Genomic DNA, 20,864 nt, shown 5'->3' on the forward strand with positions numbered 1-20,864 from the left:
GAGGAAGTTTCGTAGCGTGTCAACCAGAGGCCGAGCTCAGATAAGTGGTGGGCTGGGATCTGAGGTCCCCTCACCAGGAGTCTCTCGGAACAGCCAGAGTAGGGCTGCTGTCAGGTTTGTCTGGTTTTTTTTCTTCCTCCGTAAGAGCTTAGAGAAGAATCTAGAAAAACGAGTTGAACTGCAGAAGCTCAGATGATGTGTCTCCCTCAACTGAGCCTAGTTAAGGGGCAGCAGCTGACCTGACGCCACTTCTGGTGGCCCGGAGCCTGGGCAAACTGCTTCATTAGTGGGAACACCCGCCCCATCTCCGCCTTGCCCACCTCCATTCCCAGGGTTTGAACAGCTGGTCAGAGCAGGCGGAGGACAGAATGGCGCCACAAGCTTAGGCGCTGCCCCCAGGAGTCACCATTCTCCAATGCAGAGGTGGCCACACCAAGAACGCAGTGCACACACAAAGCTCCTTCACTTCCTTGAGCCATGGCCAGTGCCAGGTCTCGTCCCCCCCCCCCCCCCCCCCGCCCCCAGAGGCAGAAAGAATAAGCACAACTGCCTCGACATGGCGGCGGGAGGTATTGTGTTATCCTTTAAGATGCCCCAGCAGTTCCCTGCCCCCCCGGGGGCAGAGTGGCACCACTTACAGGAAGTCTGCCATGACGGTGGCGGGTGGTGGCAAGGCCTGAGGAGGCCGTACTCTCAGGCTGCGCAGGACTCGCTCTCCTGGTGACAGGGCGGCTGGACCCTGGGTTTTCCCATATCTGGCTCAAGGCCAGGGTGCACGAGCTGGGATATTTACAGTCAGTGTGCCCTGGGAAAGGCTCTGCTCCCCACCTGCCTCCCCCCAGACTGAGGCTGAGTATTCACAGGCAAGGAGATAAGTGTAAGCTCTGGCAGGCTGGAGCTCTGGCAGAGCTTGTACAGAATACTGGCATTCCCTCCTGTCACAGAGAGGACCCCCAGCCCAACTGCCCTGCACTGCATTGTTCCAGCGCCTCTGCCCCAACCCCGGGCTAACTGAGCCCTCCTTTGGTCCAGGATTAATTCGCCAGGCAATGTTATCCACAAACATATACCAGTTAAGAATTCCTTAAGTTGTTAGGATCTGAAAGCAAATTAGTTCCTTTATCAAGTTTCCAATGACAAGTTTACTTAAACATGAGACACTGGACACAGTGAGTGGGCCCTTTTGGTGCCCCACCCAGATCCCCTTTGCCTGTGGTTGCACCCACCCCCTAGCTGCTATGGGCTCACAGCTGCTGCCCTTCCTCTGGACAACTGCCTTTGGCTGATGGGAGCATCCCCACCCTGGGTGCTCCACAGTCGATGGCTGACAAACACAGTGCCATGAAGGCCGCCTCCCTTACCGCAGTCAGAGCCCTCTCTGGTGGAAATCCATCCTCCAGAGTTCCACTGGGACCAGCTGAGACCAGATCCTTGCTTAGTGACTCCCCCTGCCCAATCCTGCTTCCCTCCCTTCCCTTTCTCCCGAGAACTCTCTTCTGATAAATCCCATGCCCTAGAATCCCTGTCCCAGGCTCTGTTTCTAGGGAACTCAACCCAAAACATGGATATTAATTTACCACTGTTAGCTTTCCTGAACGGCAACCGTATCTACTATAGGTGTGTAGAAAGATTTGGGTGTGGAAAAGATGAAGAAATCAACTAAGAGGTGGTAGAGGTATCTGGGGAAGAGATGAGGCTCAAATGCAAAAGCAGTGGACCTACCTCACATCCATAGACTGAACTTCTTCGGTTGAATCATCCAGACTGTTTGATTTCCCATCAAGGGCGTCCAGGTGAACAAGTCCCCCAACTGGTTTAAGTCCATTAGCGAAAACATCTTGGGGGAAAGTCTCTGGGGCAGCACGTTCCACACCATTAACTTCCTGGCAGGTGTTCAAGCCATTGATTTCTGATGGAGAACACAAAGTCATTCTGTCAGTCATAAGATATCCCAAACGATGAAATAACAGGGGAAATATCTATAGAGGCAATGAATCCTCTACTTTACCAACAGTGCAATATCTTTTGTAAAAAGAACCCCATGTAGTCACCTTCCCACCGGGAAGAGATGACAAATGACATCATCAGTGTCTGTGCAGGGCTCATGACCCACCGGGGAGGCTTGGTGTCATATGCCGTACAGGTCCCCGGGCTCTTGAGCCACAAGGCTAAAGAGAAATGTGAAGAGTCACTCTGAGATGGGGATGTGTTTTCTGACTTTGGCTGCCACGAAATAGTCCAACCTGAGGAGCTTTAAGTACATGATAGAAAAGAGCTGGACTATCTAGAACTCTGGAAGGCAGAAGAAACTGCCGTAGAACAACAGAGTCAGTTCTTAATAGAACCCGACCAGCAATTAAGCTTCCCGGAAAGCAACCCGGCCAGCAGATGGCCTGGCTCCGGCACTGGGATTATTAGAGTAACTGAGGAACCCGCCGGTTTCCAAGTGGACCTGACAGACCTGTGCTGGAGATGGAAACTCCACAAGGGAGGGGAAAGTGCACAGGCCCCTTGCACTAATAAAGCTCTTAGGACCCATGGGTGCTAGTCTCCCACAGGAAGTGCCATGAGCCCTCACGTCCTGAAAGGAAGAACCTAAGAACCAGACCTCAAGCTCACCTATTTTGTTGGGGACAACTGGTTTTGTCTTATTTTCCACACACACAGCAGGCTGAAGCTCCACTTTCGGGTCTTCCTTCTGAAAACAAGTAGAGGGAAGGTTGGCTTTATGTAGAAAGGTAAGTGCTTTTGAAAAGTATCAGAGGATACTTGGAACCATGCTGGGCCAACTGTCTGCTCCACGGTAATTCTTTGAATTTTCTGAGGTTATTACAAATCAGCTATGTTTCCCTTATTAATATGCCACCATTCTCTTTTTTGATCTGTGGACTATAATGCTTCTCCCTGCATCCCTACCCCCATTTCCCTGAGGACATTTTTTGTTAACACCCCATCTCTGAAATCCCTCTCTTAGACTCCTCTTTCCTTTCAGGGACCTACAGCCTCCTTAATCTAGCCAGGAACAAAGCAAGGAAGAGCCTATTTTTTTCTGGTTAATCCTCTCTGAGACCTACAATGTCACTGAATATATTCCACCATTCTGTTCTTCTCAGAACATGAATTATGAAAATGGTACTCTGAATGCCTACCTTCACTTCCAGAGACACATCACTCTTCCTTGTTCTCTTCATAATTTCATCTATTCTCTGGGAACCGAAAAGAAGCAGGTACATATACAAGTAAGCCGGGTCTATATGCAATTTCACATTCCTCACAAAATGTGTAAAAAAGAAACATCAGCAGAGGATAATGTGTATAGAAAGGTTTTTCCATTGATTTTGCAGACATACACCTCTGCCATACGAACACGGTCAAATGCTTAAGGAGTGAACCAGTTAAGTATCTAGAATCAACAATTTATATCCCATCTTTCTCCTTCCTCTCCTTAAGTTACCTAGAAAGCAACACATCACTACCTGCCATTCAAGAGGACCACCCTAAAGAAAGCCAAGCTGCGGTGCAGAAGGGGAGGCCACAGATTGGACACCATGAGAACGGACCTTTATAATCAGCCTCCTTAAACCCTTTACCCGTAATTAAATGGCCTAAACACCCCAACTAAAAGACAAAAACTGTCAAACTGGATTAAAATAACAAATCCTGACCATATGCTGTTTATAAGAGGCACATTTATAAGGACACATAGGTTCAAAGTGAAAAAATTTATCATGCAGGTGCTAATCACAAAAAGGCTGACAAAGTAGACTTTAAGAAATATTACTAGAGATAAAGAAGGACGTTTCAGGGCTTCCCTGGTGGCGCAGTGGTTGAGAGTCCGCCTGCCGATGCAGGGGACGTGGGTTCGTGCCCCGGTCCGGGAAGATCCCACGTGCCACAGAGCGGCTGGGCCCGTGAGCCATGGCCGCTGAGCCTGCGTGTCTGGAGCCTGCGCTCCGCAACGGGAGAGGCCACAACAGTGAGAGGCCCACGTACCGCAAAAGAAAAGAAGGATGTTTCATAATGATAAAACGGTAATTCAATGGGAAAATTTAATAATTTGAAATATAAATCCACCTAACAGTAGAGCTTCAAATTATGTATATAAAAACAAAAATGTATAGAACTGGAAGGAGTAGTGGAGAAATCCATAATCACAGATGGAGCTTTCAATACCCCTCTCTCAGTAAATGAAAGAACAAGATGACAGAAAACTAATACAGACACAACAGTATGATCAACGAAATCAACCTAAATAACAATTCTAAGAGCACCGTACCCAACAACTGCAGAACATAACTGGACTCACTTCCTGTCCCTGCCTCACCCTAAGTACTCCTGATCCCTTAGCCCTTACCTTCTTCCTCTCCAGTCGCTCCTGTTCAATCTGCAGCATGATCTGCTCTCTTTCTAGACGCATCTGTTTAGCTGCCTCCTGGGCCTTTGCTTCTGCTGCTTCCTTCTGGTAGAAACATGTAAAAGAAGGGATAGGCTTTACTAAGCTGAAGAAAACGCTAGTTAATTCCCTGGGGTTTGCACCTATATTCCTCCACGTCATCATCTACCGAAAAGTGGGTGCTGCTCCAATATTCAATGTGGATTTACACAGCCTGCTCTACGACACAGCAGACATGGTTGGGTCTCACTCATATGACCTCGGTCCACCATGCAAATCACCTGCAGACATTCTGCGTACAAGGTCAAGGTCTTTTTATGTCTGAGGGTAGTCTCTGGCCCTAAGTATGCATGTGGCTAGAAATTTCAGGAAGTTAATTTCCCCTCAGTGACCTGCAACCATAAGGGGCAGGACTTGGAAGACAAATAACCTAGTTTCCTCACCACTCGGGGATAATCCTAAGGCATGGTCCACAGTCTCTCAGAGAGTTCCATAGTGAGCAAGTTCCAGCTGCCCACAGTAACCCACTCACCAATGTGCTTTCCTCTCACTCCCCTACCAGCTTCCTGCGATCATCTCCCAAATAAACTACTGGCACCCAAGTTCTCATCCAGGGTCTGCCTTCGGGGGAACCCAAACGGACATACAGCAAATACTACCAACTTCACTTCTGTTGCCCAAAGTAACTCATATTTATTAACTAGCCCAGTTAAAGAAAAACTCCAAGTAAACATTATGAGTCATCCAAATTTAACTATAATTTTACCTAATACTAACTAAGGCCCTTAAGGAAAGTCTATATAAAGATTTGCACAGTACCTGCTTTTCAATCATGGCCTTTTCCTGCTTTTCTTTTTCTTGCTTTTCCTTTTCTTGCTCTTCTTTCAACAGCAGCTCCTCCTTGACCCTCCGCTTGGCCTCCTCTGCCGCCTTCCTTTTCTCTTCTTCCTCCTGCCGCTTCTTTTCCTCTTCCTGCTTACGGGCTGCTTCTTCTAGGCGAAGTCTTTCCCCCTCTGCCTTTCTTTGCAATTCCTCTCTCTCCAGCCTTTTGAGAACATAAATGATGTTAGGAGACAACGACGACGTGCCCAAAAGGTAAACTACCAAGAGCTGTGTGCCAACAGTAGAGCATAACACTTGACACTGTCACAGACACATGCATATGAGTTAGCATCCACTTCAGAAAATGACTCACATCCTTCTCAGAAAGCCACTCCAGTCCATACCGTTACCAAAAAAAATAATAAGCAAAGTGGACTTTAAATTCTGTGATACCCAGAGTAATAATGTATTGATTTGTGAATAGACTGTAATGAAGACACAGATGTTCCCTAGCCAATTTACAAATGACCACAGGCCCATCAGTCTTTTTTTTTTTTTGCGGTACGTGGGCGTCTCACTGTTGTGGCCTCTCCCGTTGTGGAGTACAGGCTCCGGACGCGCAGGCTCAGCGGCCATGGCTCACGGGCCCAGCCGCCCCGCGGCATGGGGGATCCTCCCGGACCGGGGCACGAACCCGTGTCCCCTGCATCGGCAGGCGGACTCTCAACCACTGCGCCACCAGGGAAGCCCCCATCATTCTTACTGAATGAGAATTCCTTAAAAACTGAGTAGGATAAATATTTAAAACCAACTTAAATGCACTACCAAATGTAAAATAGATAGTTAGTGGGAAGCAGCTGCATAGCACAGGGAGATCAGCTCGGTGCTTTGTGACCACCTAGAGGGGTGGGATAGGGACGGTGGGAGGGAGACGCAAGAGGGAGGGGATAAGGGGATATATGTATACGGTATAGCTGATTCACTTTGTTATACAGCAGAAACTAACACACCATTGTAAAACAATTATACTCCAATAAAGATGTTAAAAAAAAAAAACAACTTAGGCTAGAAAAAAAAAAGAAAAAAACCCTCGAAGTGTCTCAGTGACTCTCACATCTGTGCCAGTCAGCAATTTGAGAGCAGTGACTAGGAGCTCAAAAAGTTCACTTTGGTTTTAATTAGTATGTGACTTCTGAAGCAGCAAATGGAAGAAAATGCTCAACAGAAACTTGACATTTAAGGAATTAAAGCATCTATTTTCCATTTATCTTGGCATTCTTTAAAAAAAATTTTAGCTTTTATTCTTTGCTAAATGAAAATTAAATGGTGTTTAGACATTTTTCATCCACAGATGAATGGTCAGCGATGTAACGATAAAGAGCTTAAGCAGTGAGGGAAAACTCTGTAAAGTCTAAGTGCTTGATTTTACATTTCTAACGTTCTTCCTGCTCATGTGTGTCACTTTCCTCTTCTATGAAAAAATGTGGATAACTATACTCATTTTGCAGTGAGTTACTGACTGGCAATGTGCCACATGGGCAAGACCAAGACTGCATTCTGACTGTGCCACTTGCTGTGTGACCCTTCCTTGGAAAGTCACTCAACATTTCTGATGCCCATTTTAAAAAAATGGGAATAGCTATATAACTGGCTCCTCGACATCACTGTGGGAATTAAATGAGATAATGGGAAGCACTTAGCACAATGCCTGGTCCTGGGCAGATTCTCAAATGCTAGTCTGTTTTACAATTTAAAATGAACGCTCTATTCAATTCCCAGTGTCCTTTTAAGCGCATCTGTAAATGTGTATGTTTTTCAGAAATTATCTTTATTTGGAAGCATGTACCACTGACTTACTGGGGCGCTGGTATATTGTTATAAATGATCAAGACTTGAAAAGAACATCCTTCCACCCTAACGGTTGGCTTTAGGAATCACGGAGGCAATTAGCCTATGTGCTACCAAAGAAATATTTTAAAAGGTAAAAAAATACACAAAGACATTAGCCTAAAACTACAATGGGACATGACAATGTATTCTATGTTCACAGAGGGTGCAGTGCCTAAAAGCTGGAACTGAAATTACTAGCAAATATTCTGGAGAACTTTGGAGAAGAGCATTATGGGGCCTAGTCAGAAAGAAACTCACCAGTTCTTAGATTCCTCAATGAAAGACTAGGATGCCCAACACAGGATTATAAAAACCGGATGTGTCAATAACAAAACTTCTCCCAAGGTTAATCAGAGCACTGTTTTAGTATTTCTCTCTCTTTTAAGGAGCCAGTTGTGACTGTCTTAGAGAAGTTAATACACAAAGGATACGTATATAAATTAACCCACAAGCTACTTCATCCTTAGGATCTGAAAAGCCACTCGGTTTCTTCCATTTTACCATGAGGACTTCAGAGGTGCTCGATGCATAGCCATGCAGTAACACATCCTCCTAGCCCCTAGGTCTCCATAATCCCCGTCATCACCCACAACATAAATTCCTCCCCACAGGCCCATAAGCCCCTACAGACAAAATTCCCTCCATTTAACCACACTCTGCTTCCCCCAAAGTAGCTAAAAACTAGCTTTCCCTGTGTGAAACCAAGTCTCTCAAAATCCTCTCCAAGAATAAACATTCTTTCTCTCCCTGCTTAACGAACCAGAGAGGACATGGCAGTGTCATTTCCCCAGCGCCCCTCTGCTGCAGGCAGCCCGGCCCCACTGCCCTTGCCGTCATTACCGGCTCCCTCCGGAGCTCACCAGACCCATGTGTACTTCTGTCACCCCCGCCCGTCCTTGCTCCTGCCACCCACCCCAAACCTACCCCCCTTCCTCACCAGGTAGAAAGTACCAGAAAACTGTGCACTGTAGTCATCATTCAGTGGATGCATTCCTCATCCCCGTTCCCAGCCACCGGTGAGGGTCTTCTGTGTAACGACCCCCATCTCTCAAGCTCCAGACGCCGGCCCCCTCTCGTCCCACCCTCTCACATTTGCACCATGTCCCTGACACATGTTCAGTCTCGACTCATTCAATCTCCGGATGAGTATGTGGGTTTTACTTTCTCCCTTCCTTACGTGCTTAAAAGTTCTCATTTAAAAAAGCTTAACCTTCAATGTCCTAACCTTCCCCTTCTTTGATCTGCCCTCACCCGTCCCTCGCCGCCTTCTCTCCTGACCGGCCCCAGGCAGCTATGTGCCGTCCCTGCATCCGCTCCCTCTTCTCTCAGGGCGCCCAGGCTGCCCAGCCACTGAGCATCTGTGGGATGGCATGGAGGCCACTCTGGGCCCTCCTGTGTTGTCAACACTGGTTGAAGTAAGGCCCAGACAAGGCCGACTGGTCATCTTTCCCTGGACCTCAGCCGCCACGCCAGCCATCCATCCTCATCTCCCAGACCCCCAGGGGAACAGTCCAAACCTCCACTTTTCCACCGTCTTCCACATCCTCTTTAGTCGATGGCATCATCAACCACTTTACAGAGAAGACCGGGACCACCTGATCTGGGCTTCCTAAACTTCACTCCTCTACAGCATTCCTGCTCAGAAAATGCCCCCTTTTTTCTGCTTAGATGCAAAGGATTATAAATGCCACCAACCACACTATTAATTCCACACATAGCCCCGCACCAGAGTTCCTTCCACCGTCCCCCTCTCTTCCTTCCATCGCTTTGCCCTTCTACACGGACCTTCCCACGGCCTGCAAAACACTCAGGCCTCAGGCATCCCAAGCAACTCTCCTCTGTCCCCTCTCCCCTGCATTCTGCTGATGCTCAGGGCCTCTGCCATCTCACCTCTGTCAAGCTGCTTATGTCTCCTCCCCTCTCCATGATTTCCCCCAAACCTCCATTCATGTCCTAAACCCCAAGACCAACGGCCTTTCCTCAGCCTCGACACGTCTCGCAGGTGCAGGCGGCATGCGACTTCCCTCCTGTGAGGGCCTGGCTCTCCCTTCCTGACTCGGCCGCCACCCCCCGCACCGGACGGGCCCTGCCTGCCCAGCTCTTACCCCGACAGTCCACCACCCAGAGGCTCAACCGACGAGCTGCCAGGGCTGAGCGGCGCCAGGACCTCTGCCGGCAGGGCCGGGCCCAGGCCAAATCTTGCACAGACACTGAGCTGCTGCAGCCTGGCTATGTGACCCTGCTGATGGAGGGTGCCTAACTCAACTATCTTTCCACTTGGGCCCACAGCAGCTATCTTAACTTCTTAACGTGACTCATTTTGGAATCCCAGTAAGATCTCTTTGCTTCTAGTTTCTGCCAGTGCCTTCCCCGGGGCGGACCCAGGGTCTAGGGTTTCTTGCTCCAAGAATCCTGATTTCTATCTTGGGCCATCCACGAGCCCAGGCACTGTGCCCTGTTCTGCATGCTTCCAGGAGAGCCCCAGGGTCACTGCTAGCGGGGACTGGACCAGCGTTTGCTCTTCTTCCGGGCCCAGCTGTCTGGGCACCTTGTCAGCCCTTCTGCTCTGAGCAGTCTCGTCCCTGACTTGGATGGCATTTTCCTCACCAGTTTGTGACTGTGATTGGCTTTCCACGGTTTGGCTCAAGTATCTTTATTTTCTCTATATTCTCTCATCTGGCAACTACATTTGTGTGGCTTCAACTACTGACTCTTAAGCACAAAACAGGAGTGAGGATGATCTTATCCCAAGAGGTGTCCGCTGTGTTCCAGGCCCTGGTTGTGTGGTACTGTACTTTCTCACCTCCCACGTGGTGCTAGCAAAGCTTCATATTCTGGCAAGAGAGAGGAAAACTGATTTTGGGTCAAGGGTATTGCTCTCATTTTTACCTAGGCCCCAGGCTTCAATTCCATTTCTAATCACCTGGATATCTTGCAGGCACCTTAAACTTAGTTTATCTACAATCAAATGGCTTGTTTTTACCCTCTAAAATCAATTCCTTCTGTCCTTCCTTTATCTGTCATTGGGTGTACCATTCTCCTATGCTTAGAATCAAACCTTGGCGTCGACTTTGAATGGGCCCATTTCTGTGGAACCCGACTTCACTCCTCCAGCTCGAGCTCCACCACACTGCACTGCCTTCTCTTAACCCACGATTGCAATGGCTTCTCATCCGGGCCTCTTCCTACTTCTCTACCTTTCCTGTATGTTTACTGAGCGCCAGCACCAGTGATCCAAAGACTGTACCCCGGCCAAGGTGCTTAGTTGGGGGAAGTAGGCCTGTGAACAAATGAGGAGGCTTTGTGATCAGCCGACCAGCCGACCAGCCGGGCTGGGCGGGCGAAGAGGGGGAGAGGTCTGTTCTCTCCCAGGGGCAGGGCTGGAAAGGCTTGCAGACAGGGAGCAGTGCTTGACCCGAGTCGGACAATGGAAAATGTGTCTGCTGACAAGGAGCTCGAGGCCACGGGAGGCAGCGTGAAAGCAGATGAGGAGGTGTGGACCTGCAGGAGACAGGGGTGCTCAGGCCGTGGCAGGCCTCCTGTGGGCAGAGGAGTCACCGGCTTGTTAAAGGACAGGAGCAGGACAATGACGCTTATTTGAGAACAGGCACTGGGGACACAGCGTGGACAGTGGATGAGCTCCGGGAGACCTAGAGCGGGGAGCTCAGTGCGGATGCCACACACACAGTCCAGGTCGGAGACCACAGGGGCCAGAGCTCAGGAGGGGAGGAGGGGCTGGAGGGGAAGGGAGACGAGAGAGATGCTAGAGGCGGCCGAGACAGACCTGACAGGGGACGGGACACTGACGAGGAAGGAGAGGGGAAGTTGAGAGCTGGCTCGGACACATCTGATCTGGTTGCCTGGAGACATGGAGGACTGAGCTTGTGAAAGGAAAAGGAAGTCTGCGAGAAAGACAGTAAGGTCTGCTTTGGAAATGCTCAATTTGAGATGCGTGTGGGACACACTTAAAGAAAAGCATAAAGCAGTTGGTAATACTGCCTGCAGGTTCTAGACCAGTGCTAGCCAACAGACCTTTCTGTGATGAGGGAGACGTTCTAGAGATTTGTGTAGTCCGATATGGTAGCCACTAGCCATGTAGCTACTGAGCACTTGAAATGTGGCCATACGGCTGGGGAACTGAATTGGACTTGATCTTAGTATATTTCCATTTCGGTGGCCGCCTGAGACTAGAGGCGGTGGTACTGGACAGCACAGGCTCAGGAGGCATCAGTACCCATGTGTGATCTAATGCCTCCCTTGTACCAGAAAGTATTGAAGGTTTACAGAGCAAGATGAAATTGGCTTCAGAAATAGATGGTAAAACAGATGAGAAAGGGAGATGAGAGCAGAGTTGGGTTAGCACCCCAAATGCTGAGCATGAGGACGCTGTGTGAAATGCGAGCCCCAAACTTCTGAAGCCAGAGGAAGCTGGCAGCGCGATGGGGGCACGGGCCGGGCAGGGGGGCGCAGCGCTGCTCGGGAAGGGCTTGTCAGGTGAAGCTGGCCAAGGACTGAGGGCTGGGAGCCCAGGTGATGCGTGAGGGGCTGAGCGGGAGACAGAGGAGACTGAGAAGGAGAGGCCAGAGAAGCAAGGGCAAGCGCGACACGGTCAAAGCCAACCAAGAAATGGATTAGGAGTCCGGCAATTAGGAGGAATTGTGAGTGTGAGGTCTGCAGGCTGAGTGTGAGTAGAGGAAATAGAGACAGGCAGTACAGTCAATTCTTTGAGGAGCTGCGCTGTGAAGGAAACGGGAGAGGGTGCTGGCTGGAAGGCAGGGAGCTGCACCTTCCTTAGCACAAGCTACAGGCACGCGACTCACCTGCTCAGGGCCCGCGCATCCCAAGCCCTGTCACTGAGGTCCTGCGACTCATCCTCCTCTCCTGGGACCTCCCTTCACACATCCTGCGGCCCACCCAACCCAGCCCAAGCACACCACTCAGTAAAAAGACCTGCTGCTGTTGACCAAAAGGTTGGAGGTGGGAAAATCATCAGAGAAGTCCAGAGTTCGAAGAAGGAACCAGCCAGACCTCCCCCCTCCTCCTTCAAAGAAATAAATCAGCAGAAGTGTAATGACGGACCACAAAAGACTTGCCAAGGTCACTTAAGGATGAAGAATATTCTATTACTGATTAAACTCAGCGCCATAGCTGAGTGAAACACGGCAACGTGGCTGGCTCCCTGTCACGTTAAATCCTCTCAACAGTACTGGACTGTACTCTGTGATTATCCTAAGAGCTTCCTTTATCAATTTAATGATAAAATCTACCTTGCCCTTCAACATGCATTTCTCTCTGAATACTAAGACCAGAATAGGCAGAACCGTCTGTATTTTGACCAAGTGCCCCAGGGGTCAATGCAGTGGTTCTCAAAGTCTGGTGAGCTACTGAAGCGGGACACGGCCTGGGCCTGTGTATTTTCACCGCAACCCCTGACTGACTCTGACACCCTCCAAAGTTTAGGGACCACTGCCATGACATCTTCTTTCGTGCTCCAGGATGGGAGTCCCCGTACCTCGTGTCTCATGGCCTATGAGGTCAGCTTCGGCCCCAGCTAGGAGCCTCTGCTCAACCCTCCTTTCTCTTACCTGGGGGTGAGAGTTAGAATAATTTGGGGGAAAAAAAACACGATTCAGGAAGCAGAATCAAGATGTCTACATCCGGAACCTCCTGTCTTTTCAGGGAGAACGTCAGTCTATAAACAAAACTCAAACTCCTTTGATAGCTCTACGAGGCCTGGCTGGTCCTAGAGTGTATGCCGAGAACAGGGGCTGTCGGTAACACCGATATCCAGGAGCTGAGAGTTTCCGCGGTCTCAGAAGGCCTGAGCACCCCCATACCTGTCTTGCTCCTCCTTCTCCAGACGTTCTTGCTGCTCCTGTTCCTTCTGCAGCCGGGCCTGTCGTCTCTTTTCGGCCAGCATCTTTGTGGCCTCTCCTGCATCAGTGGTGCCCGCTGTGGGCTTCCACGAGGCTGCATTGGAGGAAAAGATCAAGGGAAATGAAACAGTGACTGCACTCACACGGCAGCTACCACTTGGAATTGAAAAATCCAACCCAGTGGGTGATGGGAAATGCTGCCAAGACCAGCACAATCAGCTACCAAGCAGAGAGGCTGCAACAGGCTGGCTGTGACCCTGGATGCATTCCACCATGGAGGGCAGTGGAGAGGCGACGAGGAGAGACAGGGTCACCAGCAAGTCCCAAGGCAGCCACCACCGCTGCGCCTATCTGGATGAACTCACCGCAGCTGTCACGGAAGCTTCAAGGACTAAAGGAAGACCCTCTCTGTGGGAAAGGCAGATGCTGGCTGGATGCAGCTGAGCACCCCCGTGGGCTTCCACAGCTAGGAGCAGCGTCAGCCCCTCAGCCTCCTCTGCCAGGAGACCCTCAGGAGAGCGAGGGGAAGGACTCGGGGCAACATGCAAGCCTGAGAAAGTGGCACGAGGGCATGGAGTTGTCTCCGGGAAAAATCCCCGTCTCTCCCCCAAACCCGAGACTCCCGCGTGCATGGAGTCAGAGGGAGAACCGGCTGGGCGAGGAGGGCCTACCTCCACCGCCCTCGGCCTTCCCTGCCGCGGCCTCATGCTTCTCGGTGGCGTGCCTGTCTGCCACGTGCTTCTCTGGGGCCTCCTCCCCAGGTGGGCCGGCTGCCTGCTGAGCCAGGGCGCCCTCCCTTTCCTTGTTGCTCTTCTCTTTCTCTGCTTTCTTCTTGGGTGTTTCCTGGCCGGAAAAGGCGGGGAGGCGGTACTTCACCGGAGACCCTGGGTATGGCGGCTTCACGTTCTTTGGAGACTGCGGATATGCTTTTGAAGTTGCCCTGGAAAACCAAAACCACGCCAGAAGATGATCACCGGGCCTGACCACAGAACCCTCTGTTCCAAAGACACCTGGTTCCAAAAAGTTGAACAATTTCATCCTTCAAGGTGAACAAATGTAAGGCGGAGCACACACTCAGAAGTCCCTGAAGTAGGACTTCCCTGGTGGTGCAGTGGATAAGAATCCGCCTGCCAATGCAGGGGACACAGGTTCAAGCCCTGGTCCGGGAAGATCCCACATGCTGCGGAGCAACTAAGCCCACGCGCCACAACTACTGAAGCCCACGCACCTAGAGCCCGTGCTCTGCAACAAGAGAAGCCACCGCAACAAGAAGCCCGCGCACCACAACGAAGAGTAGCGCCCGCTCGCCGCAACTAGAAAAAGCCTGCGCGCAGCAATGAAGACCCAACGCAGCCAAAAATAAATAAATAAATAAATAAATAAATAAATAAATAAATAAATAAGAAGTCCCTGAAGTATTATCACCCTAACAGGAACATATGGTATCTAGAACATGTCCCCGGTGGAAGGGACAATGTTTTAGGAAGCCCAGCCAATGATTTCATGTCTGAATTTCACTTAAGTTTGACGACAACATAAGAATAAAGTGTTAGGCATTTTCCTACCTCCTCTTTTTAGAGGAGCACCAGGGTTGCATCTGGCTTCAGCATATGGCAACGAACGACCCTGCTCCCATTTTTTTCTATTATGGCAAAATACAAACAACATGAACTTTACCATCTTAACCACTTTGAAGTGTACAGTTCAGTGGCATTAAGTACATTCACACTGTGGTACAACCATCCCCATCGTCCATCTCCAGAACTCTGTACTCTTTAAACGCTAACTCCATACTCCCGCCTCTCCCCAGCCCCTGGCAACCACCTTTCCACTTTCTGTCTCCAGGAATTTGACAACTCCGCGTACCTCATAGAAGTGGAATCATACAGTATTTGCCCTTTTGTGTCCGGCTTATTTCCCTCTGCATCTGTTGCAAGAAGGTCCATTACAGGTGTGCTGGCCTAGGCCTGGCTCCTGGTGACCACTGGCTGCTGGTGATGTAGATAACAGCCTAGCTTTAGTTGCCGAGTGCACCCAACGTTCGCACAGGGGTGTGACATTTGTACAGAGTACTTTTAGAAGAGCATAAAGTAATCTGTTCGTGCATTACACACTGTCACTCTCAGCCCTGTAGCAGGCTGAACCATATGAAAGTGCTAATGTTCAACCATTTTTGATCTATAAAAAGAGCAATAAAAATGGCAACTCAACATAATATTAAAGGCCAATTTCTCACCAGAGACCTAAAGAGTTTCCTAATCAGATCCTGGTGGTAAGGAAAAAATATAATCAGATCAACATTAAACTTGGTCTTGAGCTGGAAAATAATCCTCAAGTGGTAGGTGGACTGGAAAAGATGCAGGCCAGTTTTCCAATGATGCTCTCGTGGTAAAAGCCCAGCTCCGGGTGCCAAGGAGAACATGTTTTCTCAGTTAATGCCAGGCTGAGGGCCACACAATGACCCCATGAATACGACTTGAACATGATCTGAATTTTTAAAATTCAGCTATTTCAGCATCAACCATTTTACTGATATGGAATCAGTCCATATCCCACTTCCATGGTGGTCTGTCCACCCCTCTCTGGCAGTCTGCTCCATAGCTGGACCACTGTGACCCCAGAAAGAATCACTTCATACTCGCCACACCGACTTCCCTTGTGCCACCATTCTGTTAGGCCTGGAGCCACACAGAACCCCCGTGACACCTCGTCCACGTGGACGGTGCCTCCTCTTTGCAGACCGTTCTCCCTCTGCCCTGGGGCTCAGCCAACTCAGGCCCCACCATTCCCGAGGGACCTCTTGACAAGCAGGCATTTCTATATAACCTTGGTTTTCTACTTTTTTTCCTAGACCCTAACCACATAAAAGCCAGGCACAGAATCCTCTTGCTTCTTCAATATACGTATGCATATGTACCAGGGTTTCTCAATCCTGCCATGACATTTGGTGCTGAATCATTCCTTGCTGTGGAGCTATTCTGTGCACTGTTTCGCAGCATCCCTGGCCTCAACCCGCTAGATGCCAGTAGCAATCTCCACTCCCCGCAACCCACCCCAGGTTGTGACAATCAAAAATGTCTGCAGACATTGTCAAATGTCCCTGCAGGGGCAAGATCACCCCCAGCTGAGAACCACTGAGGTGAGACATACATATAGCGCCCCCCCACGCCCCTTCTATCTGTATAAAGCAGGTAAAAGTGGTGCTGCTCTGGTTGAGGGGCAGTGTCCTAATCCCCACGCCCCCCGAGGCCCGCCTGTGAGTCTCCTGAGAGCCCTGGCTTGAGAGGGAATCATCAGAGCCTTCTGTGTTCAGACAGCCAGGGTCGCACCTGGATCCCTCCCCCAGTGATCTGGAGCTCACACTCCCTCTAGCACCCTCCAAAACTGTGTCCACGCTTCCTGAGGGCTGTCTGCACACCAGCCCCCGTGCTGCTAAGTGTATTTGTGTATGTATGTGTGTATACGTGTATGTCTCTTTTAGTTGTCAAAAACTGGTATGACACAGGTACTATTATTAGGGTCACTTTATGGAGGAGGAAGCGGGCTTAGAGAGGTTAAGTAAGCCGCGGAACTGCAGTCTGTGCCCACGACTCCCTGACTCCACTTCTTCCAACTTGGCCCTACTCCCTGTGTCGCGATGGTGGCTAAGCCAGGGCTTGGGGTCACCACAATCCCCAGATGTTCATTTTAGACCTGGCACAGAGTAAGCACACAACAGCTGTTAGATATCGGGTGTTAGTGAAACATATAAAATAAAAATCCGAATTATCCTCACAGACAAGAACGAACCAAAAGCAGGAGGAAGAAATAAAACGGGGGAAACCACAAGCCCTGCTACCTCATGATGACAGCGCTCCATTAAGCATCGTTTTCCAGTCAGCTGCAAAAACCTGCATTTAGGCCCAAACAGCCTGTACTACCGTACAGCAGGGGATCTTCTGCTTGGCAACACTCTCCTTCCACGCTGTCGTCTAGGGCCATACTGCTGCTATAACCACCAGCAGAGTGTCTTAAAGGACCTGGTCTAATGCACCGAGGTGATCAAAACACGTCACTTACTCCCTAGAATGTCAAGTGCATGCTCTGTGCAGCTCCGGTCCAACCACTGTGCAGGGACAGGCAATGGCAAACAATTACTCCTGGATGTGGGATTTGGAGACAGAGGCAATAGGAAAGACTGCTATTTCACGGTAGATGACGCAGACAGAAACACCTTCTCCTTCCGTAAGCATTCCTATCTTGACTCATTAAATAGGAACTTCTGCTATTGTAAGGACTGGCAAAAAGCCATTTGCTCTTCTTCCTTGCCCTCAACCTCCTCCCCAAGGAGTGAGGCATGACTTCTCTGCTTGGTGAGACAGAGCAGAGGTGCTGGGCGCCCACCGCCCAGTCCATTTGAGTTCTCTCGGGCACCTGCCTGCAGCGAGCGCACATCTGAGCTTTCCTCAGTGGTGCCCAAGAGGTGGGTTCCCCCCGGGGTCCTGGTGCAGGCGCCTCTGCTGCGCATGGGCAGACATGCGAGGACCTCTCCTGCAGACCCCACTCCCACCAGGAGGGTCCCCGGGGCTGGACTACGGGGAGTGGGTAAGAGGCCTGCACTGGCTGCAGGCCCACTTCATTCTATAGTCTTGCCTTAGTAGCAGAATGCCAGCACCTGGATCCCAACACGAACCCAGGGTCTGGTCTAAATGGCTCACTCACGGAAGGGAACGAGCCCAATGACAGTCACACCCTCAGTCAGTGTGCCCGGAGCCTGTAAGAGGGACATGCAGGGCAGGACTACAATCCCACGGGGAAAAAGCTGGTCTGCCCTGGGTGTGAGAGGTTCTGACAGCCTCAGACCTACTCAGCCCTGCTCAGCCTTGCTTCAACTTGCTTTAAGAGAACAGTCACGCATAGGTTCTGTTCACACCACAGACTGTAAGGTTCTGTTCTAAATAATACTGGGCCAATTATCCACGAGCACACATCTAAAAATAATTGCTACCTGATAAGTAAGGGTGAATTATTTGGGATAAAACTCAACATACTAAGGAGTCTATCTACATTCCCCTACCCCAGCTCTTGCCCAATAAACAAAATAAATGAGAACGCACACACACACACTCCTCGTACGCACAATACAAACACGACCTTCAAATTAGAGAAGTGTAGGTAAATCACTGATTTTTTTAACAGCGAATGACCAAACTACAGAATACAGTCTTAGAAGTTCCCTATTTTATCTCCAGATCCATAGAGTTTCCTGCTCAGTCTGCCTCACTACTTCCCTACGTGGATGTAGCACCTTGCCCGCAAGAGCTGCTGAGCGTGGGAAGCGTGAACCGGGCAATGCTGGTCTGTCTGGTAGACCCCGAGGCTCTCTGGTCTCCTGCTCACACCACTTACTGCAAGCCAAACGAAGTCTGGCAAAGCTACTGTTTCCCCAATTTCCTAGAAATAGATATCTTGGCTGATGAAAGAAATTAAACACAAATTAATCAGGGAACTCACTGTGCTTTCATAGAGTTTTGTTTTTAAGTACCGTCTCATCTATCTAATAAGGGTCTATTTGGTCACCACAATAACCCAGTGAGGTAGGTAGGAAATTACTATTAACCATATTTTAGATAAGAAAGCCAAAATCCTAAGTGCTTCAATGACCTTTCCCAAGAGGTGTAAACAGATGAGAGAGCCACGTCACTTGATTTTTCATCTTGCTTTTTTATAGGTTTTCCACTCCAAGTTTTAAAAGTTCAATACTTCCAATGATTAGACATCTAACAAAGGGAATTCACAAATTTTGTTGGGGTGGTAGAGATAGGCCTTCCTGATGCACAAGGCAGGATTATATAACCTTTTGAGGTTCCATGACTGGTAGGAAATATGAACAAACACCTCTGTAAGTAGAGCAGGAAGAGGAACTCTCCGGAGAGGGTTGTCATGCTTCTGAACGTGAGTTTACTGCAAAGCAGATCCCCAAAGGACTTTTTTCACTCCACATCTTGCAATCTAGTTCTATTTTTTCCAAAGCCACTTGACTCCAGGCACAGTGAACACAGCCCACCCACAAGATGGGAGGGGTCTGTGGCCTCGTCAGCACAGCTTGGCCAACATTCTGAGAAGTCTATTTGTCAATGGTCCCATTTTACTATTTACTTTCCAGAGAGAAAAAGAGCAATTTTATACCACAGAGACCTGTGGATATCACCTTAACCCAGTGATCAAAGTTACCATCACCAGTAATGAAACAACTTGACATCATGGCCTCCTGATAAGATGCGCTGAGAAGGAACCAACATCCCTTCCATGGGATTCCTGCCCCAAATGTATAACCCGAGTCTAATCATGAGGAAACAGCAGACTGACTCAAACTGAAGGACAGTCCTCAAAAAAAAAACAAAACAAAACAGAAAACCGGTCTGTGCTCTTTAAAAATGTCAGGGTCATAAAGAAAGGCTGAAGAACTGTTGCAAGTTAACGCAGACTAAGGAGGCAAGACAACTAATTGCAATGTGGGACGCTGGGTTGGATTCCGGACCAGGAAAAACACTGTTCCAGAGGATCTCACTGGGACAACAGGCAGAAGTTGCACACAGTCTGTAAATTAAGTAAATTAAGTCTGTAAATTAAGTAACAACATCATGTCAAATGTTAACTTTTCTGATTTTTCACAATTGTACTGTGGTTATACAAAAGAATGTCTTCATTCTTAGGTATAAAGGGTCATGATGTCTGCAACTGATTCTCAAATGGTTCTTGGAAAATGTGTGTGTGTGTGTGTGTGTGTGTGTGTGTGTGTGTGTGTGTCTATGGAGACTATATGAGAGTGAGTAGGGGATGGGAATGATGAAGCAAGTGTGGCTAAATGCTAACAGGATGAGTCAAGTTCTAGTCCTGCAACACTTCTGTAGGGTTGAAATGATTTCAAGATAAAAAGGTTCTTAAAAATCGGCCTAAACTCAAATTATCCTCTACTAAGACGGACAAATACAGGACAAGGACTGGGTGAGCAGCTAAGTATGGCTGTGAGGAGGGGGTATAACTTAACATTTTCAATTATCCTTTTCAAGAAAATTTTCAGGTAAGAATGTAAAAGCCCATTTGAGAAGGATGGTGGTAACACAAACAATAGTTAAATTGTCACTGCAGGGAGCCCTGATCCACTGTAGATGCTCATCTGTGGGCAGGGAATACCATGCCACCCATCTACCAGAGAAGCCTATGAGAATGGTGCTCGGCAAGGATTGATTAAATGTCCTCAACCATCAGAGAAATAGGCTGGCTCCAGGAGCCTGTGATTCTGAGAGGGAGGGGCTTATTTGGGGCCATCCATACAACTTTGCCTTCATTTTTTCCCTCATGTGGACTACCTGTTTTGTTTCTAACGCATGATAAAATGAAATTAACCTAGATTCCTGACACAAAATTGATCTCAGCTAAGCTGTCTCTGAAAGTCATTATCTTTGGCAGATTATATTTTCCACAGATGGCCACAATAATATCTCCTCCCATCCCACATGATCTTCTTGAGTTTATTTTTCCATCCCATTGAATCTGAGGTGGTCCCACTGCTTTGACCAAGAAAATACAGCAGAGAAGGAACACTGCGCCAACTCGGGGCATAGTCCTTAACTGGGGTTAATGGGCCATCATCCTTAATGGGCCGTCTTGGACCTTAAGCTTAGTCGAGCCCTAGGTTGTAACTTAACTGTAGCACCAGATGACATTGAACCGTAATTGCACGGAGGCCCCAGAGGTGAGAACTTCCCAGTGAGCCCATGTCAAGCCACAGAACCGCCACACAAAAGACCCTAAGAGAGACCCTTCCGGTAAGCCCAAGTCACAGAGCTGTGAGAATTAATAACAAATCGTTGTTTTATGCTAGTAAATTTTAGAGTCTA

The 20,864-nt window shown here is 49.0% G+C and overlaps 1 protein-coding gene across 1 annotated transcript in view; it reads right to left on the bottom strand.

The window, feature by feature from the left end:
• Positions 1–20,864, bottom strand: part of MAP7D2 (MAP7 domain containing 2) — a 174,678-nt gene that overhangs the window by 71,245 nt on the left and 82,569 nt on the right. The window contains exons 8-14 of the mRNA XM_029240426.1: positions 13,653–13,921; positions 12,943–13,075; positions 5,213–5,438; positions 4,355–4,459; positions 3,150–3,206; positions 2,620–2,698; positions 1,723–1,909 (exon numbers count right to left, since the gene is read on the bottom strand). Coding sequence (XP_029096259.1) covers positions 1,723–1,909; positions 2,620–2,698; positions 3,150–3,206; positions 4,355–4,459; positions 5,213–5,438; positions 12,943–13,075; positions 13,653–13,921 — 1,056 coding nt within the window. The remainder of the gene's footprint in view (positions 1–1,722; positions 1,910–2,619; positions 2,699–3,149; positions 3,207–4,354; positions 4,460–5,212; positions 5,439–12,942; positions 13,076–13,652; positions 13,922–20,864) is intronic.

This window comes from Monodon monoceros, unplaced genomic scaffold, assembly GCF_005190385.1.
Source record: "Monodon monoceros isolate NGI ecotype Baffin Bay Population unplaced genomic scaffold, NGI_Narwhal_1 Super_Scaffold_22, whole genome shotgun sequence".
Taxonomy (NCBI): Eukaryota; Metazoa; Chordata; class Mammalia; order Artiodactyla; family Monodontidae; genus Monodon; species Monodon monoceros.